This window comes from Eleutherodactylus coqui, chromosome 7 (genome assembly GCF_035609145.1).
Source record: "Eleutherodactylus coqui strain aEleCoq1 chromosome 7, aEleCoq1.hap1, whole genome shotgun sequence".
Classification (NCBI taxonomy): Eukaryota; Metazoa; Chordata; class Amphibia; order Anura; family Eleutherodactylidae; genus Eleutherodactylus; species Eleutherodactylus coqui.
This window is the reverse complement of record NC_089843.1, coordinates 14,021,470-14,040,310: the sequence shown is the minus strand read 5'-3', so window position 1 is coordinate 14,040,310 and position 18,841 is coordinate 14,021,470. Positions and strand designations below refer to the sequence as shown.

General features: G+C 45.3%; 1 protein-coding gene across 1 annotated transcript in view; it reads right to left on the bottom strand.

Moving 5' to 3' along the window:
• Positions 1-521: 521 nt before the first annotated feature.
• Positions 522-18,841, bottom strand: part of LOC136573283 (uncharacterized) — a 59,580-nt gene continuing 41,260 nt past the window's right edge. The window contains exons 5-9 of the mRNA XM_066574583.1: positions 15,417-15,524; positions 14,093-14,167; positions 13,316-13,432; positions 7,034-7,123; positions 522-1,274 (exon numbers count right to left, since the gene is read on the bottom strand). Of these exons, the coding sequence (XP_066430680.1) occupies positions 1,216-1,274; positions 7,034-7,123; positions 13,316-13,432; positions 14,093-14,167; positions 15,417-15,524 (449 nt within the window). The 3' untranslated portion in view covers positions 522-1,215. The remainder of the gene's footprint in view (positions 1,275-7,033; positions 7,124-13,315; positions 13,433-14,092; positions 14,168-15,416; positions 15,525-18,841) is intronic.

The window sequence follows — 18,841 nt, the reverse complement described above, 5'->3', positions numbered from 1 at the left end:
GAGACTCAAACCTGCAGTTACAAGCGCCGGCCACTACACATAGGTCGGAGCAGACTCTTCCACTGCTTCAGCTCCGATCTCTGTGTATTTGCGGTGCTGACAGCAAGCGCCCGCTCAACTGATCAGTCGGGGTCCTGAGCAACAGACCCCAGCTGATCAACTATTGATGACCTATCCTGAGGATAGGACATCAATAGTATTCTCCCTGGAAAACCCCTTTAAATATAACCACCAAGTTTATTCTGCACAAGTATGAACCATATTGCCTCCCCCATCTCCTGGACATTTCTGATTTGGGGTCTAGACTGCAACACCACATCACACCAGCGGGACGGTACAGCCCAGCGCACTGCCACCACTTCACTGTGTTGACTGCTGTGAAAGTTATTCAAAGGGTTAATATAACTTAATCTGAATCTCCTAAAGCAGCACAAACCCTGTCTGAGCGGTCCTTGTAGTTAGGGCTTTAGCATTATCTAAAGATGGTATTTAGTCATTGCATTCACATTCTTTCACTCTTACCAAAGTAGTAATTTATTCATTCATCAGCACTAACACTTTGCACTGATTGGTCACTTCTGCAGCGTTCTCCACAGTGATTGGACATTATACCTTTTCTTTGTTCTGCTTTGCACTATTAAAAAAAGTTAATACTGAATTGGTCGCTCAGAAAGACGACAAAAGTGACTTCTCACAGTTGATTTCTCTTGTTCTTTCATCGATGATCATCGCTAATTAATTTGGACACATGAGAAAACTCGGATCCCGGTAGCTTTGTTGGAGATTGTAAATTTAAAGGAGTATTCCAGCACTGGTTTAGTGAGTGACATGTAATGTGACCAAACATCGTCCCCAGTCCCGCTCATCATGCCTGCACAGCCAAGGAGTCCTATTGTGTCACAACCAGAACGGATGCGTATACCTCTATGGACCACAGCTCCATTCCTGAGACGATTAGTCTTATAACTGGGTTGTCCACGATGAATTTCCCTTTTTCCTCCATTTAAAAGGCACAATTAGCAGCAAAAAAGCCCCCGTCCGTCGCAGCCCCGCCATGTTCTGGGTGCTTAAATGTATATTATTTCATTATCGTATATAAAATTCACATAAAATGTCCCGATAACTGAAGGTGCGAATGTTAAATAATAAAAGCACAGAAACCACAGCCTGGCCGGCGCTCGGGGACGGGGGGAGGGCCTCACGGCCGCGGAGCCGTTAGATGGGGTTGGTACTCGCGCTCTCGTAGTTTTTCTCACTTCTCTTGGGTTTACAATCTACAACAAGAGTAAAGATGTGATGTAAAATGTCACAAAGAATTCATAAAAACCTTTTAGCTTTTCTAAAAGGCAGGAAAAAATCATTTAAATAAAAAAAAAACAAATTAAAAACCGACATCCGACACTCGCGGTTTTTCCATTCTGTTTATTTTTTCAACCCCTTAAGAACGCGGCCCTCCTTTTTTCCATTTTCTTTTTTACCTTCTCACTTTCAAAAAAATGATAACTTTTTGACTTGTATTTTTCAATGGTAAAATTTACCGTAATTTACTGAAAAACGTTTTCTAAGTGGCGTGAGATAGAAGAAAAAAAAACTGCACTTATATCTTAGCGTGGGTCTTGTTCATAGAGCATTCACACAGCGTCACAATGACATGGCGAGGTTATACTGCGGGCCCTACGAGTTTGGGGAGATCAATTTTATATATCAATTTTTTTATATTGACTTTTGCTGAAGGACTTAAAAAAACTATTTGGAAAAAATACAATTATTTTCTACCGCCATCTCTTTTTCCTCTCCTGCTGATATACCTGGGGGAGGGCTTGTTTTTTGAAGGATGTTCTGTAGTCTTTATTGTTGCCATTTTTTAGTTTGTGTAAATTTTTGATCGCTTTTATTTAGAGATGAGCGAGTAGTGCCTTAGCCGAGTAACTGCCCACTCGTCTGTAAAGATTCGGGTGCCGGCGGGGGGCGGGGGAGAGCGGGGAGGAGCGGAGGGGAGATCCCTCTCTCCCTCTTTCTTTCCCCCACTCCCCCCTGCTCACCACCACAACTCACCTGTCACCCGCGCTGGCACCCGAATCTTTAGAGACGAGCGGGCAGATACTGACAACGTTCACCGTGCCAAATGAATGATGCATTACTTTTATAGGTCGGACAGCTCTGAACGCAGCCATACCAAATATGCTTTTATTTCCTATTTTTTTTATAAATCTGAGGAATTTTTCTCTTTTTTACTTCATTTATATTTTTCCAATAATTAAATGAAAGCTTTTAAAAATAATTAATTCTTGCATTAAGTTGGATCGCTCACACAGTCTTACAGGTCATAGAAGATCCGCGGTGGACGAGGCACATCCCTACTTACTAAATATACATTATGGGGATATTCTAAGGCCTACACCTGCCCCCCCAGATTACAGAGGAACGCCCACATTAGTCCAAATTAGCATAAACCCCGCCCCTTGGAGAGCCACTGTGCAGGGCAGCCCTATACAGAAGACAAGTATCAGCAATGGTGGGTTCATTGATTGTTCTGCCCCTGATTAACCCCTTAGTAACTGGCCTATTTTTCACCTTAATGCCCAGGCAGTTTTTCGTTTTTACATCGGCACATCCTTCCAAAAGCCATGACATTTTTTTTTTTTGTCAGTATAGCCGCACGGGGCTTTGTTTTTTGTGGGTTGAGTTGTATCTTTTAATGCAGGGGTGTCAAACGCATTTTCATCGAGGGCCGCTTCAGTATTATGGTCGCCCTCAACAGACCGTTTATAAAGTCTAAGGCAGTAACGCAGGGGACAAAGGCCCCATAGAGTGGAAGGGGGGGGGGGGAGGGGGGGGAGGGCAGACAACCTAAGGGAAAGGGGGAGGTAAAGAAAGTGTTAAGGAAAAGTTAAGGAGGTTTGTGGAATTAGGGGTAGTTTACTGGGATTGGTAGAAAGGGTAGGAGGCGGGGGGTTATATAAGGAGAGGGGTGGATGCAGGGGCTATCTTGTTCTGGGAAATTTTGAGTCCCCCCCTCCCGCCCGTATGGTTTGGTGAGAGGTGTGGGGGTACCTTGTTTTGTCATGGCAGCTTGGCGGGTGGGGGGTCCTTGGAGTCGTTGGAAATTGTATGGGGGGGGGGGAGTTGGGTGGGCATGGGCTCACCTGCTTAGACTCCCTCCTTAGATATTGGTATGGTGTCTGGTGCGATTACTTGGCTGTGGAGGGGGCAGTAGACTCCCTCCGGCTTAAGTGACGGTAGTGGTAGCCACCCAATCGGCGGCCTGTTGCCCTTGAGCCTTTCTGTCCGGCTGTGGGGCTAAGTTATTGTTTTATGGTTGCACCAGATTTCGTGACTCCAAGGACTCCCCCCTCGTACGTTGTATTTATATGTCATTCATTGTTTGTTCATAAACTGGCTGCTGTGGCCAATTTAGCCAAAGAAAAGACTAAGGCCTCATGTCCACGGGGAAAATCAGATCCGCTGCAGATTCTCCATGGAGAATCTGCAGCGGGTCCCTCCTGCCCCGCGGACATGAGCGCTGAAAATAGAAATTTAAAAGCATTTACCTATCCGTAGCGGGCGGGGAAGGTCAGCTGTTCCTCACGGCCGGATCTTCATTTTCGGCCGGCGGATGAATTCCTGACGCCGGCGGCACGTCGCCGGCACGTCGTCGACGTGCCGCGCGCATGCGCCGGGCACATCCGCCGAGCCGAAGCAAGGGAGATGCGGCCGTGAGGAAGAGGAGACCTTCCCGGTCCGCTACGGATGGTAAATACTTAAAATTCCTATTTTAGGTCTCCCGCGGATCCGGACAGCTTCCATAGGCTTCAATAGAAGCCCGCGGGAGCCGTCCCCGCGGGAGACCCGCACGAAAATGGAGCATGGTCCGGATTTTTCCATGCTCCATTTTTTTTTAAATCCCTTTTATTGACGATCCGCGGGTATTTATCTACCCCGCGGGTGGTCAATGCATCCCTATGGGATGCGGATCCGCATGCGGGAGATCCGCTGCGGATCTTAAATCATATTTTGCCCGTGGACATGAGCCCTTAGTGTTTTTATTGGGGAAAAGGGGTTGAAGGTGGCTACAGCGAAGGGGGTTCTGCCCTCCCCGGGTCAAGGCTCATTCCCACGGGCCTATGAGCAGCCTGTATAATGCCCACAATACAGACGTCTTACACCCCATTGATTTGCATTGGGGTATTCAGACATGGGTTCTTCACACATCACGTCCTATTTGGCTCCGTGTTACTGACTGAGATCGCACATTAATGTCCGTTCAATCGTGTAAATACGCAGAAAGCAGATGAAATCCCTGTGACCTTCTGGTGCTTATTTTTTGTGTATGTGCTAAATACAAAATAAAAGAGGCCTCCTCCATACAAGCATTATGGCACGCGTGAGCCGCGGGAACCGCAACCATTAAAACCCGTAGGTTCAATGGCTGCACTCCAATTGCCTGACGTCAAAAACACACGTCATGCTGTATCTTGGGCTGCATTTGCACATCCGAGGAGTCTAAGGTGTGGCAAATCCGGCCGGGTCCAGAACACAACTGTACTATCTACACCTGCTCAATAGATTGCCCCGCCTGTTCAAACATGACGCAGGTGATCTCCTGTGCCGCTGTGAACGGGAGCGGGGCAAAAACAGTAAATAGCGCGGATCCGTTCGTCAGAGGACGGGATCAACTTCATTCAGGGCACAATCACGTCCTCCTCTGGTGAGCATCATTAGTCACGCTCATGTGAAGAAGGCCAGAAGGTCCAAATATGCAGCGAGCGCACACCTGTACACACTGTGTATTTCACTGACCAAAATGCACCCGCCGGTGTGAATGAGCGCTACATGTAGCCACCCCTCGCACGGCTCCGGAGCGCTCTGCACTATGATGGGGGTTCTCCCCTTATACATCGTCAGCACAGAGCTTCCGACCTTGGCGGGTGGTGAGGGTGTTGGGTACGGCTGTCTGAGATGCCCGAGCTGTGCCACCACCTAGTAGTTGTTGAACAGAGCGGTGTGGAGGTGTGCCGGAGCTCAGAATCTAAGATGGCACCCCCTCCCTGTGCTGGCACTGCCCATCTGCCCAGCGCTGGCTGTGTCCTCCGGGGAAAGCAGAAAGCCTGTCCTATTTGCGTGCAGAACTTGTCACGGGTCATAAAATGATGCAGCAGGCAGGATTCGGCCCGCGGGCTTTGAGTTTGACACGCGATCTAAGGGTGCAGCCTTGGGGCACGTATGATGGATTGTTTGACCTCTATTCATTTTTTTGGGAGGCGAAGGAAGGACTGAAATGTCACCTTTTTTCGTTTTTCTTTTTGGGGTATAAATGAAGCGTTCCCTATCCTCTGAAGGTCGTCATGGTGATGGCGATAAATGAAGCGTTCCCTTTCCTCTGAAGGTCGTCACGGTAACGGCGATTACACATTTATGTCGTTTGTTTTAATGGGTTACTATTTTTCTGCAATAAAAACGCTTACAATTATTCTATTTGCATCCAAGATCCCAAACATTTGTAGCGTCCCGCCCGCGGCGCTGTGGGAGGCGCTGCTCTTTGTGACAGGAGTTGTAGTTTCCATTGGTGCCATTTTCAGGAACATGTGGCTTTTTAACCACTTTTTACGTTTTTTCCACTGTTTATTTCTTTTTTTCCACTGTTCAGCCTGTTGGATTACGGACATGATGCTTTATAGTTCGGGTCATTATGATCGCGGTGATAGGTCATAGGTGATGGCGGTGATATGTCATAGGTGATGGCGGTGATATGTCATGGGTGATTGCGGTGATATGTCATAGGTGATCGCGGTGATAGGTCATAGGTGATTGCGGTGATAGGTCATAGGTGATGGCGGTGATATGTCATGGGTGATTGCGGTGATATGTCATAGGTGATTGCGGTGATATGTCATAGGTGATTGCGGTGATATGTCATAGGTGATCGCGGTGATAGGTCATAGGTGATTGCGGTGATATGTCATAGGTGATTGCGGTGATATGTCATAGGTGATTGCGGTGATATGTCATAGGTGATTGCGGTGATAGGTCATAGGTGATTGCGGTGATAGGTCATTGCGGTGATAGGTCATAGGTGATTGCGGTGATATGTCATAGGTGATTGCGGTGATAGGTCATAGGTGATTGCGGTGATATGTCATAGGTGATTGCGGTGATATGTCATAGGTGATTGCGGTGATATGTCATAGGTGATTGCGGTGATAGGTCATAGGTGATTGCGGTGATAGGTCATTGCGGTGATAGGTCATAGGTGATTGCGGTGATATGTCATAGGTGATTGCGGTGATAGGTCATAGGTGATTGCGGTGATAGGTCATAGGTGATTGCGGTGATATGTCATAGGTGATTGCGGTGATATGTCATAGGTGATTGCGGTGATATGTCATAGGTGATCGCGGTGATAGGTCATAGGTGATTGCGGTGATATGTCATAGGTGATTGCGGTGATAAGTCATGGGTTTTGCTTGTCCTTTTTAATTTTTTCTATGATAAAGGGGCTGTTATAAAAAAGTAGGGTTTTACCTTTTTTTATTTTTATTAAATGTAATTGAACTTTTTTTTTAACACATTTTTTATCGCTCACAAGGATTTGAAGAGGTGATCGTTGGATTTCTGGTTCAGTATAGTATACTTTTGACCGATTAGTATGTCTGGCAGATCCAGAGGCCTCTGACCGCCATGGTAACCCATCGGCACCCTGCGATCGCATTGCCACTGTTATCTACTGTTACCCGGTTACATGCCACGGTCGCTATTGATTGTGGCATATAAAGGGTTAAAAGGTTTCTCGACTCCCAGCTGTTAGCGCAAGGCTCCGGCTGTCAGACATTCCTGTGCCAGCCTTAGATCAGGCCCCCCGCACACACCTAAGGCCCCTTAGTGACTGCCGTAAAGCACGTATGGCTGCTCACTAAGGGACGTAGGTCATCTCTGTGACCCATGGAGGCAGCAGTATTGTCCTGCCACAACTTCCCCTAAAGTCATGTCTGTCCACTTCTTGTGTTAGCATCGCACTATAGAACCCAGGACGTACAATAGAAGCCTAGGAGTCCAAACCGTACAGCCAGGGACATCAGTGCCGCCACAAGGTACCACTTCGTCCAAATCTTTGTGATGTCATGATCTGAAGAAATAAAAGAAATCACTTGAGTGTCATCATCTACAGACTGAAGTAAGGAACCAATATGTGAGACCCTAAGGGCTCCCACCCACTAGCGTTTTTTTCTCCACTGCGCTGCGAGAGTAAGTGAAAACTCTCGCGGAGCAGTGCGAGAAATCGCAGCGATATCGCTGCAACAGTCTTCTCAATGGGGCCAGTGGCAGCAGCGCTAGCCCCATTGAAAAGATATGGAGAATGCCGCGGACTTCTGCCACAGCTGTGACAGCTGTCACAGCTGTGGCAGAAGTCAGCGGCATGCTATCCCATTGCTTTCAATGGGATCGGCACTGCTGCCGATCCCATTGAAAGCAGTGGTTTCTGACAAGCCCTGCAGAATGATTATCGGAGAAGGGCTTGAAATATAAACCCTTCCCCGATAATCATAAAAAAGTGGTTAAAAAAATAATAAAAAAGTTACTCACCTCTCCTGCTGTCAGCTGCGTCCTCCGGCTGGCTCCCCGGCACTGCTGCTGAGCTCTTTCAGCAGATGGGGATTTAAAAATCCCTGCCTCCTGAAAGGGCTGTGCAGATTGGCTGAGGGCTCAGCCAATAGCAGCTACTGCTTAGCTATTGGCTGATCACTCAGCCAATGGCAGATAGCTCTTAGCTATTCATTCATGAATAGCTAAGATATTGCTATTCATGAATGAATAGCTAAGAGCTATCTGTCATTGGCTGAGCACTCAGCCAATAGCTAAGCAGTAGCTGCTATTGGCTGAGCCCTCAGCCAATCTGCACAAAGAGCTCAGTAGCAGTGCCGGGGAGCCAGCCGGAGGACGCAGCTGACAGCAGGAGAGGTGAGTAACTTTTTAATTATTTTTTTAACCACTTTTTTATGATTATCGGGGAAGGGTTTATATTTCAAGCCCTTCTCCGATAATCATTCTGCGGGGCTTGTCAGAAACCACTGCTTTCAATGGGATCGGCAGCAGTGCCGATCCCATTGAAAGCAATGGCATAGCATGCTGCTGACTTCTGCCACAGCTGTGACAGCTGTCACAGCTGTGGCAGAAGTCCGCGGCATTCTCCATATCTTTTCAATGGGGCTAGCGCTGCTGCCGCTGGCCCCATTGAAAAGACTGGCGATGTCGCAGCGATATCCCAGCAATTTTGGGATATCTGCCTGCATTTATCTCGCACTGCGATGCGAGACTTTAACTTTAGAATCGCATCGCAGTGGAGAAAAAAACGCCAGTGGGTGGGAGCCCTGATGCATACATCGATATACGTCACATCCTACACGGGAATCTCTAGGTTAATATACACTGAATGGCCCTTTATTAAAGCCCCTGGACCTTTATAAGAGCCCTCTGCCCTCTCACATTTGGGGTTTCCCTGTTTGGAAAATAGCGCCGTGACCCGGAGTGCGGCATAAAATTGCGGGACAAGTTTTCCATCTATCAGTTTCAGTGTAAATCCACATTAAATGGGAAAATCCAGCGATCTGAGGGACTTCCAACAAAGTGGTAATCGGTGCTGGACTAGCCGAGGGCCTGGATATCACTGCCAACCGCAGGGGGTTTCATCATGTAAGAGTGTGGAGAGTATACAGAGAATGGCATGACTGAGAAAAAAAACATTCTGCGAAAGGCGATCCTGTGGCAGGAAACGAACTGTCACTAAAAGCGGTCAGAGGAGGATGTCAAGAATCGTTCGGACCAACAGGCACTGCACAGTCAAGACCACCAGCTCCAGCACCATTGTGCCCAAGAGACACAAAAAGACGAGACTCCAGGGGGCAAAACTTGTATCACCGAGCAGCGGAAAACCATCGCCTGGTCAGATGGATCCAAATTTCTGTTGCATCGTGCGGATGGGAGGTCAGAATTTGGTGAGAGCAGCATGAATCAATGACCCCTTTCCAGAGGTGCTGCATCTATGAGGAGAGTTGAGTACTTTGTCTCCAGTGGTGCCCCTTCCCTACTGCAGGCAACTCAAAAGGGCTGTTGGCTGCCTGAGATCAGTGGGCTGCCCAAAATCTAAAGTTCAATGTATCCACAGATTTAAGACGCAGATACAATTAAAGGCCTTAGTCAGACGGGCGTTTTTTCGCCCGATTTGCGCATGCGTCCGGCAATTTTATAAAACCATTGCTTAGCAATGGTATCGGACACATGAGCGCTTTTTATGCGCTCGTCCGATAAATTATAGAACAGAAATCGCAGATTGCACCTATCTGCGATCTGCGATTCCTGTTCTCTTCTCTATATGCGCTCAATGGGGCCGGTGGCAGCAGCGCCGACCCCATTGAGAACATATAGAAGACAAATCATTCTTCTCTGCCACAGCTGTAACAGCTGTGGCAGAGAAGAACGATGTTTGCCCATTAAATTCAATGGAGCCGGCAATACAGCCCGCTCCATTGAAAGCAATGGGCTGCCGGCGTGCGCTGGATGAATTGTCGGGAAGGGCTTAAATATATAATATGAATTCATGAATGGGTGTGACTGAGACCTGCCTCTGATTGGCTCAGCGCTGAGCCAATTAGGGGCAAGTCTGAGTCACACCCCCTTCACACCCACTGCAGGCCGGCCGCGCGGATCTCCGGCTGCCGGGAGCAGGTGAGTATATATATATTTTTTATTTTAACACTTTTCTGGATGAATTGCAGGGAAGGGCTTATATATTTAAGCCCTTCCCGACAATTCATCCAGCGCTGTCCGCAGCGCATTGCTTTCAATGGAGCCGGCTGTATTGCCGGCCCCATTGAATGCAATGCGCTGGACAGCTCCGGCCCGTTTCTAATGAAACGCGGCTAGGAGCAGATTTTCGGGCGATTTTTCGGCGCTGGTCACGCGATTTGCGCATGCGCATCCGTAATGCGATGCGCAAATCGCGCGAAAAAACGCCCGTTTGACCAAGGCCAAAAGCAGCATTGGCAATGCAGGAAGCCATGCTGGGGTCCCTGCACACTCACCCTGCACCTTCTATATGGCTACTCTTATTTATGACTTAGAGGACGCTGTAAATAGCACTATTAGGCCTTAGTCAGACGGGCGTTTTTTCGCGCGATTTGCGGATCGCATGACGGATGCGCATCCGCAAATCACGTGACCGGTGCGCGCAAGTCGCCCGCAAATCGCCCAAAAATCTGCTCCTAGCCGCGTTTCATTAGAAACGGGCCGGAGCTGTCCAGCGCATTGCATTCAATGGAGACGGCAATACAGCCGGCTCCATTGAAAGCAATGCGCTGCGGGCGAGCCCGGGATGAATTGTCGGTAAGGGCTTAAATATCCATTCACATGAATGGATGTGAGTCAGACCTGCCCCTGATTGGCTCAGCGCTGAGAGGCAGCAGTCACTCACCCATTCATGAATTCATGAATGGGTGTGTGAGTGTTTTCAGCCTCTGATTGGTCAGGGCTGTGACCAATCAGAGGCAGATCATTCAGCAGGCGGGGATTTTAAAGCCCCACCGGCTGAATAGTGCCAAGAAGCAGTTCAGGAGAACTGACTGCGGCTGCGGCTGGACTCCGGCTGCAGCGGAAAGGTGAGTATACAATTTTTTTTTATTTTAACACATTTTAGGATGAATTGCAGGGAAGGGCTTATATATTTAACCCCTTCCCGACAATTCACCCCGCGCACGCCGGCAGCCCATTGCTTTCAATGGAGCGGCTGTATTGCCGCTCCATTGAATTCAATGGGCAAACATTGTTCTTCTCTGCCACACCTGTTACAGCTGTGGCAGAGAAGAATGATTTGTCTACTATATGTTCCCAATGGGGTCGGCGCTGCTGCCGCCGGCCCCATTGAGCGCATATACAGAAGAGAACAGGAATCGCAGATCGCAGATAGGTGCGATCTGCGATTTTTTGTTCTATAATTTATCGGACGAGCGCATAAAAAGCGTTCATGTGTCCGATACCATTGCAAAGCAATGGTTTTATAAAATCGCCGGACGCATGCGCATGCGCAAATCGCGGCTAAAAACGCCCGTCTGACTAAGGCCTTATACAGTATTTAGGGGAACCATCTTAATATAAGGATTATGGATATGAAAACGCAAAGAATTAAAGACATTAGTGGGGCAACATCTGAAGAGAAAAATTGTATCCAGGAGAAGTTGTCATGTTGCTCTGGACTAGATGGAAAAGAAAACCACTGTGTTAGTTAGAGATGATGTCATGTTTGAGTCACAGTTTCATTGTTTATTTTGTCACTTCTGCCTCTCATCAGTCATGTAGTCACTGTATGAGCTGTAGAGTGATGATGGGTAGTAGCATTCTTGTTTGTGAACTGACAACTCCCATCATACTTTACCATTGTTCAGGTCCTTTAGGAAGCACAAGATAGCTGGCTTGAGAGTTGATCTCTTTATTGAACTTGGTTCTGGTGCTGTACTTATGATGTTGGTTCTGGTATTGTATTTATGTTGCGAGCTTGATTCTGGTACTGCATTCATGTAATGAACTGTTCTAAGATAGATAGATAGATAGATAGATAGATATATAGATAGATAGATAGATAGATAGATAGATAGATAGATAGATAGATAGATATGAGATAGATAGATATGAGATAGGTATGAGATAGATAGATAGATATGAGATAGATAGATATGAGATAGGTATGAGATAGATAGATAGATAGATAGATAGATAGATAGATAGATAGATAGATATGAGATAGATAGATAGATATGAGATAGATAGATATGAGATAGGTATGAGATAGATAGATAGATAGATAGATAGATAGATAGATAGATAGATAGATAGATATGAGATAGATATGAGAGAGAAAGATAGATAGAGAGATATGAGAGAGAGAGAGAGAGAGATAGATAGATAGATATGAGAGAGAGAGATATGAGAGAGAGATAGAGATATGAGAGAGATAGAGATAGATATGAGAGATAAAGATAGATATGGGAGAGAGAGATAGATATAGATATGAGAGAGAGAGAGATATGAGAGAGAGAGATAGATAGATAGATATGAGAGAGAGATAGAGAGAGATATGAGAGAGAGATAGAGAGATATGAGAGAGAGATAGAGATAGATATGAGAGAGATAGATAGATATGAGATAGATAGATATGAGATAGCTATGAGATAGATAGATAGATAGATAGATAGATAGATAGATAGATAGATAGATAGATAGATATGAGATAGATATGAGAGAGAAAGATAGATAGAGAGATATGAGAGAGAGAGATAGATAGATAGATAGATAGATAGATAGATAGATATGAGAGAGAGATAGAGATATGAGAGAGATAGAGATAGATATGAGAGATAAAGATAGATATGGGAGAGAGAGATAGATATAGATATGAGAGAGAGAGAGATATGAGAGAGAGAGATAGATATGAGAGAGATAGATAGATATGAGAGAGAGATAGAGAGAGATATGAGAGAGAGATAGAGAGAGATATGAGAGAGAGATAGAGATAGATATGAGAGAGATAGAGATAGAAAGAGATATGAGAGAGAGATAGATATGAGAGATATATGAGAGCGATAGATATGAGAGAGAGAGATAGAGAGCATTTTAATTCTTTTATTGGGTTATTAGTTTATATATAATATAATTACGCTTTCTTTGTTGTCAGTGAGGTAATGTTTTTTTTGGGTGGGGGATACCATTTCACTATTCACCTCAGGCAGAAGAAAGGCTGGAGGCACCCCTACCCCTTCCTGTCTGCCGAACAGAACATGTCAGCACCTCCATCTAATCTGCGGCAACTACAAGAAAATTCCTGTCCGCAGGGGCCGAGATTCCTGATGAACAAATTCATCACTTAGTGGAATCTACACCACAATAATTGTGATTCTGAAGGCCAAAGGAGGTCCACCGCTACTAGATGGGGGTCTCTAATAAAGTAGCCATTCAGTGTAGAACAATATTATCTAGACTATCAGCAGCATACTAGTTCTCACTGAAGAGACCTATTTTTCAGTCAATGCTTCATGGGAACAACAATATGCAAATTAGCCTTTGTCTAGAAGGAAGAAAACGAATCTCATATTAGCAAAACCAGAGTCACCCAACTGTAATATAAGGATCTAGACAGTCTCAAAAAGAATTCTAAAACACGGACTTGAAGAGAGAGACTGGTGGTAAAATTGGTAGTGAATGTAGATAGTTGTGCTCAGGAGTATGTCCAAAAAGCGGAAGGCCGAGTCATTACCAAGGTATAGACACTTACATATTACAGAAAATGCCACCACAATCGAACAAGTAATCAGGAGCGGCCAAAGAGGCATCGGGAAGTGAGGGCCGTGTCTCAAGGCTCTCCGCAGACAGCCCAAATGACACCTGGAACCTGAAACCCCAAAGAGAATATTATTCATTTATAGTTCTAATCAAAATTATTTAACCCTCCCCACCCCCCTCGTTCATTACGCATCACTTTATAAGATGGGAATACCCCTTTAAGATACGGAAAAGACGTTTTTCTATCATGTTCTCCTATGTAGTGTGGTAAAGCAGTACCAAGAGTGGCCTGTAGAGGGCCTTGGAGTGCAGATTACTGCTTTTGTTTTTTTAACCTTAGCCTGTCTGAAAGGGTTAACACCTATGGGTGTGACAGGACCTAACATCAAAGGAGTAGATCCTGCCACACTCTAGAGAGATAGAAAGCTGGCTGCTAGCCAGAGAGGTGGTTAAGGAGCCGCGTAAGGGACTTGGAGTCGGAGGTCCGGTGCAGACCAGTTGGGCCTGTCACCTGTCTGACAGAGGAAGAAGCCCTCTAGGCGGGGTTAGTGACAGGACCCTGTTGGTTTGTATACGCTGAATTATGGTCTTTGTGTGATATGCTGTGTACGCCGTCTACGTTGCTGTACTGACAAATGCTGGTGGGCATCCTGGAGTATTTCTACACTGCTGGTGCCCATTTCCGGTCTGAGAGGTCAGCGATTGGCAGACGAGAAACCCCCTTGCCACAGTAGATATAATTGTGCGGTGAAATTCTCCTAATACTCACAATTCATGATCATCACCATCCCTACAATAAGGCTGCTGGCGGAGCCTACCGCCCAGAATACACTGTGAACGCCTCCTATAATGGGACAGAAGGTACACATTTATATACATCTTATTACATAGAGCAGACCACAATATGTAGTATCATAGTGGTTGCTAGGTAATGCATTGCCTGACAACCTCATGGAAGAGTTCGTGGTTGTTAGGCAGGATGACCCTAGCAACCAGAATGTCAGACATGACTATTCACTGCAGAACTGAACGTTTGGGAACAGTGACATCACAATCCCTTTAAGTGATGCGGTAGGTTTACGCGGAGTCCTGTATAACCCATGACGATACAACCATGACTTAGAGATCTTCTCATCTCTACAAGATATGCCATAATGAATGTGGATCCCCACGACCGGACCCGGCCGTATCTCCAGAACAGCCGCTGTGAATGGAGGGCTGGCAGTGCCGCTTTCTACATTCCCTTTTCTATTGGAGCATACTTGGCTGTTTTAAGAGCTCTCATAGAAGTGAATGGAGGGAGCTGCGCGGGTCAGGAACGTTCCCTTCATTCACATCAGTTATCAGGCATTATGGGGCGGCACTCCTCTAAGAAAATGGCGGGAACACTCATCCGGTTGCCAGGCAGGGCAGAGAGCCTGGCAGCAGATGTGGATTGGTGCAGGTCCAGCAGGTGGGGCCTTACCAGAGGTGATTTAGGCAGCAGCAGAGGTGGAAGGGCCATCTTTGGCTGAGAGAAGCAGCTCCCCCCCTCCCCCCCGATTGTGGCGGTATTGTTAATGGGGGATTGTCGCCAGCATTAGGCGGGTGGACAGGTGTACTTGGGGACTGTCTTAGTAATATATCATGTCTTCAAGACAGAAGTTATATTAAAATTAAGTGGTTTATTGGTCATTTTATTCCCCAAGTGGTAAAAAACCCGATAATAAATACCGCTGCCTTGATTCATCCAAACTTGGGGTCAGTCTCTTTATTAGTAGATACGGTGTAAGTAAGCGCAGGATTCCATGTGGTTGACACGGATCCACAGAAGACTTGTCATGTGATGCTGCACTCCGGGGTCACGGGGAGGATCTCCACATAGGTAATCATGAGAGGGCCGGGGCTCTAATGAAGGGGCCATTCAGTGTGGTTCAAAGTAAATTCTAGCTGGACCCCAAGGAGCTTTAGCACTCCTCTTTGCCCCGTACTATAATCCTGCTAGTCTTTCCTTTTTTAGGGCTCTTATTGTTTATTGCTCAAAACATTTTGGATTCTATTAACATTGATTTCTGTAAAATTCCATTATTAGTCACTTTTCATTAAGAACTTACCAAAAGCATACCAGACAATGAAGAATACGGTGCCGACCAGCTGGAACGCCACAGAGAAATATTCACCAACGCCAAAAGCAGAGTTGGCAGCGTTGTGGAGGAGATCCCCTGAATGACAGAGCGCTCAGTCAGTCACTTAGTACAAAGGCTGATGGACATTGATGAGTGCGTCCTTGTCCATCCTCTCCGCTCATTGTGTAGCACGAGACGACGAGTTCACAGTACCCTATGGCAAGATGTCCCTGGTGCACGGGTCTACATGCGGTCGCCCAGTGGTTGGATGTGGATTGCAGACTTTGAGAGTTTTGCTAGGCTGTCACAATATACTGAATTTGAAGGTGGAGGGTGAACGCTTGTGATCTGCCGGCCGCTCGTGGCGAATCTGGGTCACAGAGAATATTTCTCCCAATTTTTTCTATGAATAATGAATGCGAGTGGGTGGGTAGGTAAGTGGGTAGATGGGTAGGTAAGTGAGTGGGTGGGTAGGTAAATGAGTGGGTGGGTAGGTAAGTGGGTTGCCATAACTGACATTAGTAAATTAGTGCAACAGCCACAGCACTGGCGTACCGTGAGGGTTCGCAATGGCGACCTGGCCCCTGCGCTGAGGGGCCCAGAGGCCCTGCCATATTCAAAATGTACAGTGTGTGCATTTCGGCACTGTCGGGCACGTGATCACTGCGGCCAACAATGTGTCTGTTGCGGGAGGCGGAGGGAGGTGGGGAGGCAGCAGCGCAGGTCGGCACTTGCAGAGGGGAGGGCTGTTACACGTGGAGTCGGCAGCCAATTACAGGTTGCAGACTCCTACGGTGCGCTCCTCCCACTGATAGGCTGCGACTGTGAGTGGTCAGAGCTGCAGTCTATCAGTCACTGCCAGCCGAGATTACCAGGGGGAGGAGCTAGTGTGGCTCTACTCACCTCAGGAGCGATGCATGCACAGCCGGTAAATAAGAGTGAAGGACCTTTGGTTGCGAATCACATTAGCTGGCACCGGTCATGTGATCAAAGAATCGGGACTTTCATTTACAGACTGCCTAGACATCGCTGCAGAGGTGAGTACAGAAGGGAGTGTAATTATGTATGTATAGCTGGTATAAGTTATAGCAGCTGCGTAATATATTAATATTTTTATTTAAATATATATATATATATATATATATATATATTTTACACATATACAAATACACACACACACAGGAGATACCCAGGTTATACCATCATGCTCCATATCACTATATACAGGAGATTTTTAACCTATACCAGCTGTACATATATAATTATATACAGGGGATACCCAGGTTATACCAGCATGCTCCATATCACTATATACAAGAGATGTATAACTTATACCAGCTGTACATATATAATTATATACAGGAGATACCCAGGTTATACCAGCATGCTCCATATCACTATATACAGGAGATGTATAACTTATACTAGCTGTACATATATAATTATATACAGGAGATACCCAGGTTATACCAGCATGCTCCATATCACTATATACAGGAGATGTATAACCTATACCAGCTGTACATATATAATTATATACAGGAGATACCCAGGTTATACCAGCATGGTCCATATCATTATATACAGACAGATGTATAACCTATACCAGCTGTACATATATAATTATATACAGGAGATACCCAGGTTATACCAGAATGCTCCACATCAGTGTATACTGGAGATGTATAACTTATACCAGCTGTACATATATAATTATATACAGGAGATGCCCAGGTTATACCAGCATGCTCCATATCATTATATACAGGAGATATATAACTTATACCAGCTGTACATATATAATTATATACAGGAGATACCCAGGTTATACCAGCATGCTCCATATCACTATATACAAAGAGATGTATAACCTATACCAGCTGTACATATATAATTATATACAGGAGATACCCAGGTTATACCAGCATGCTCCATATCACTATATACAGGAGACTAGCTGATATACCCCGAGTTAATTTGGTACTGGTGTTTATCTGGTGTTCACACAGAAAAGCTTATGAAGTTGTGGTTACTTTAGAGATATTGAGGAAAAAAAATATGTTCACCATTTTGCATAGTTCTCTGCGATACCCAGGAAACACCACGTGGAGGAAACCATGCGACGTTTCCTTCATATAAAATGACATCAGGAAGTGAGAGAATTAGATTCCGTACGGAAAATTTTGACGCCAATTCTTTTGCGCTAGAATTGAATAATCGAGTTGGGACCTATGAACTTTTCCTATTTATGACATAATCAATGCTCGTGCCAAATTTCACGTTTCTATGACACCGGAAAGTGAAAAAATTACATTCCGTACGTAAAATTTCGACGCCAATTCTTTTGCGCATAGAATTGAATAATCGAGTTGGGACCCATTAGCTTTTCCTATTTATGACATAATCAATGCTCCTGCCAAATTTCCTGTTTCCATGACACCGGAAAGTGAAAAAATTACATTCCGTACGTAAAATTTCGACACCAATTCTTTTGCGCATAGAATTGAATAATCGAGTTGGGACCCATTAGCTTTTCCTATTTATGACATAATCAATGCTCATGCCAAATTTCACGTTTCTATGACACCGGAAAGTGAAAAAATTACATTCCGTACGTAAAATTTCGACGCCAATTCTTTTGCGCATAGAATTGAATAATCGAGTTGGGACCCATTAGCTTTTCCTATTTATGACATAATCAATGCTCGTGCCAAATTTCACGTTTCTATGACACCGGAAAGTGAAAAAATTACATTCCGTACGTAAAATTTCGACGCCAATTCTTTTGCGCATAGAATTGAATAATCGAGTTGGGACCCATTAGCTTTTCCTATTTATGACATAATCAATGCTCATGCCAAATTTCCCATTTCTATGACACCGGAAAGGGAAGAAATTACATTCCGTACGTAAAATTTGGATGCCACTTCTTTTGCGCATAGAATTGAACAATCGAGTTGGGACCCATTAACCTTTCCTATTTATGACATAATCAATGCTCGTGCCAAATTTCACGTTTCTATGACATTGGGAAGTGACAGATTTAGATTATGTACGTAAAATTTCGACGCCAATTCTTTTGCGCTAGAATTGAATAATCGAGTTGGGACCCAATTACTTTTCCTATTTTGGAGATAATCTATGCTTGTGCCAAAATTCATGTTTCTACGATATCGGGAAGTTGGAGAACTTTTGGCGAGTCAGTCAGTGAGTCAGTGAGTCAGTCAGTGAGTCAGTCAGTCAGTGAGTCAGTGAGGGCTTTCAGCTTTATATATATAGATGTATAACCTATACCAGCTGTACATATATAATTATATACAGGAGATACCCAGGTTATACCAGAATGCTCCACATCAGTGTATACTGGAGATGTATAACTTATACCAGCTGTACATATATAATTATATACAGGA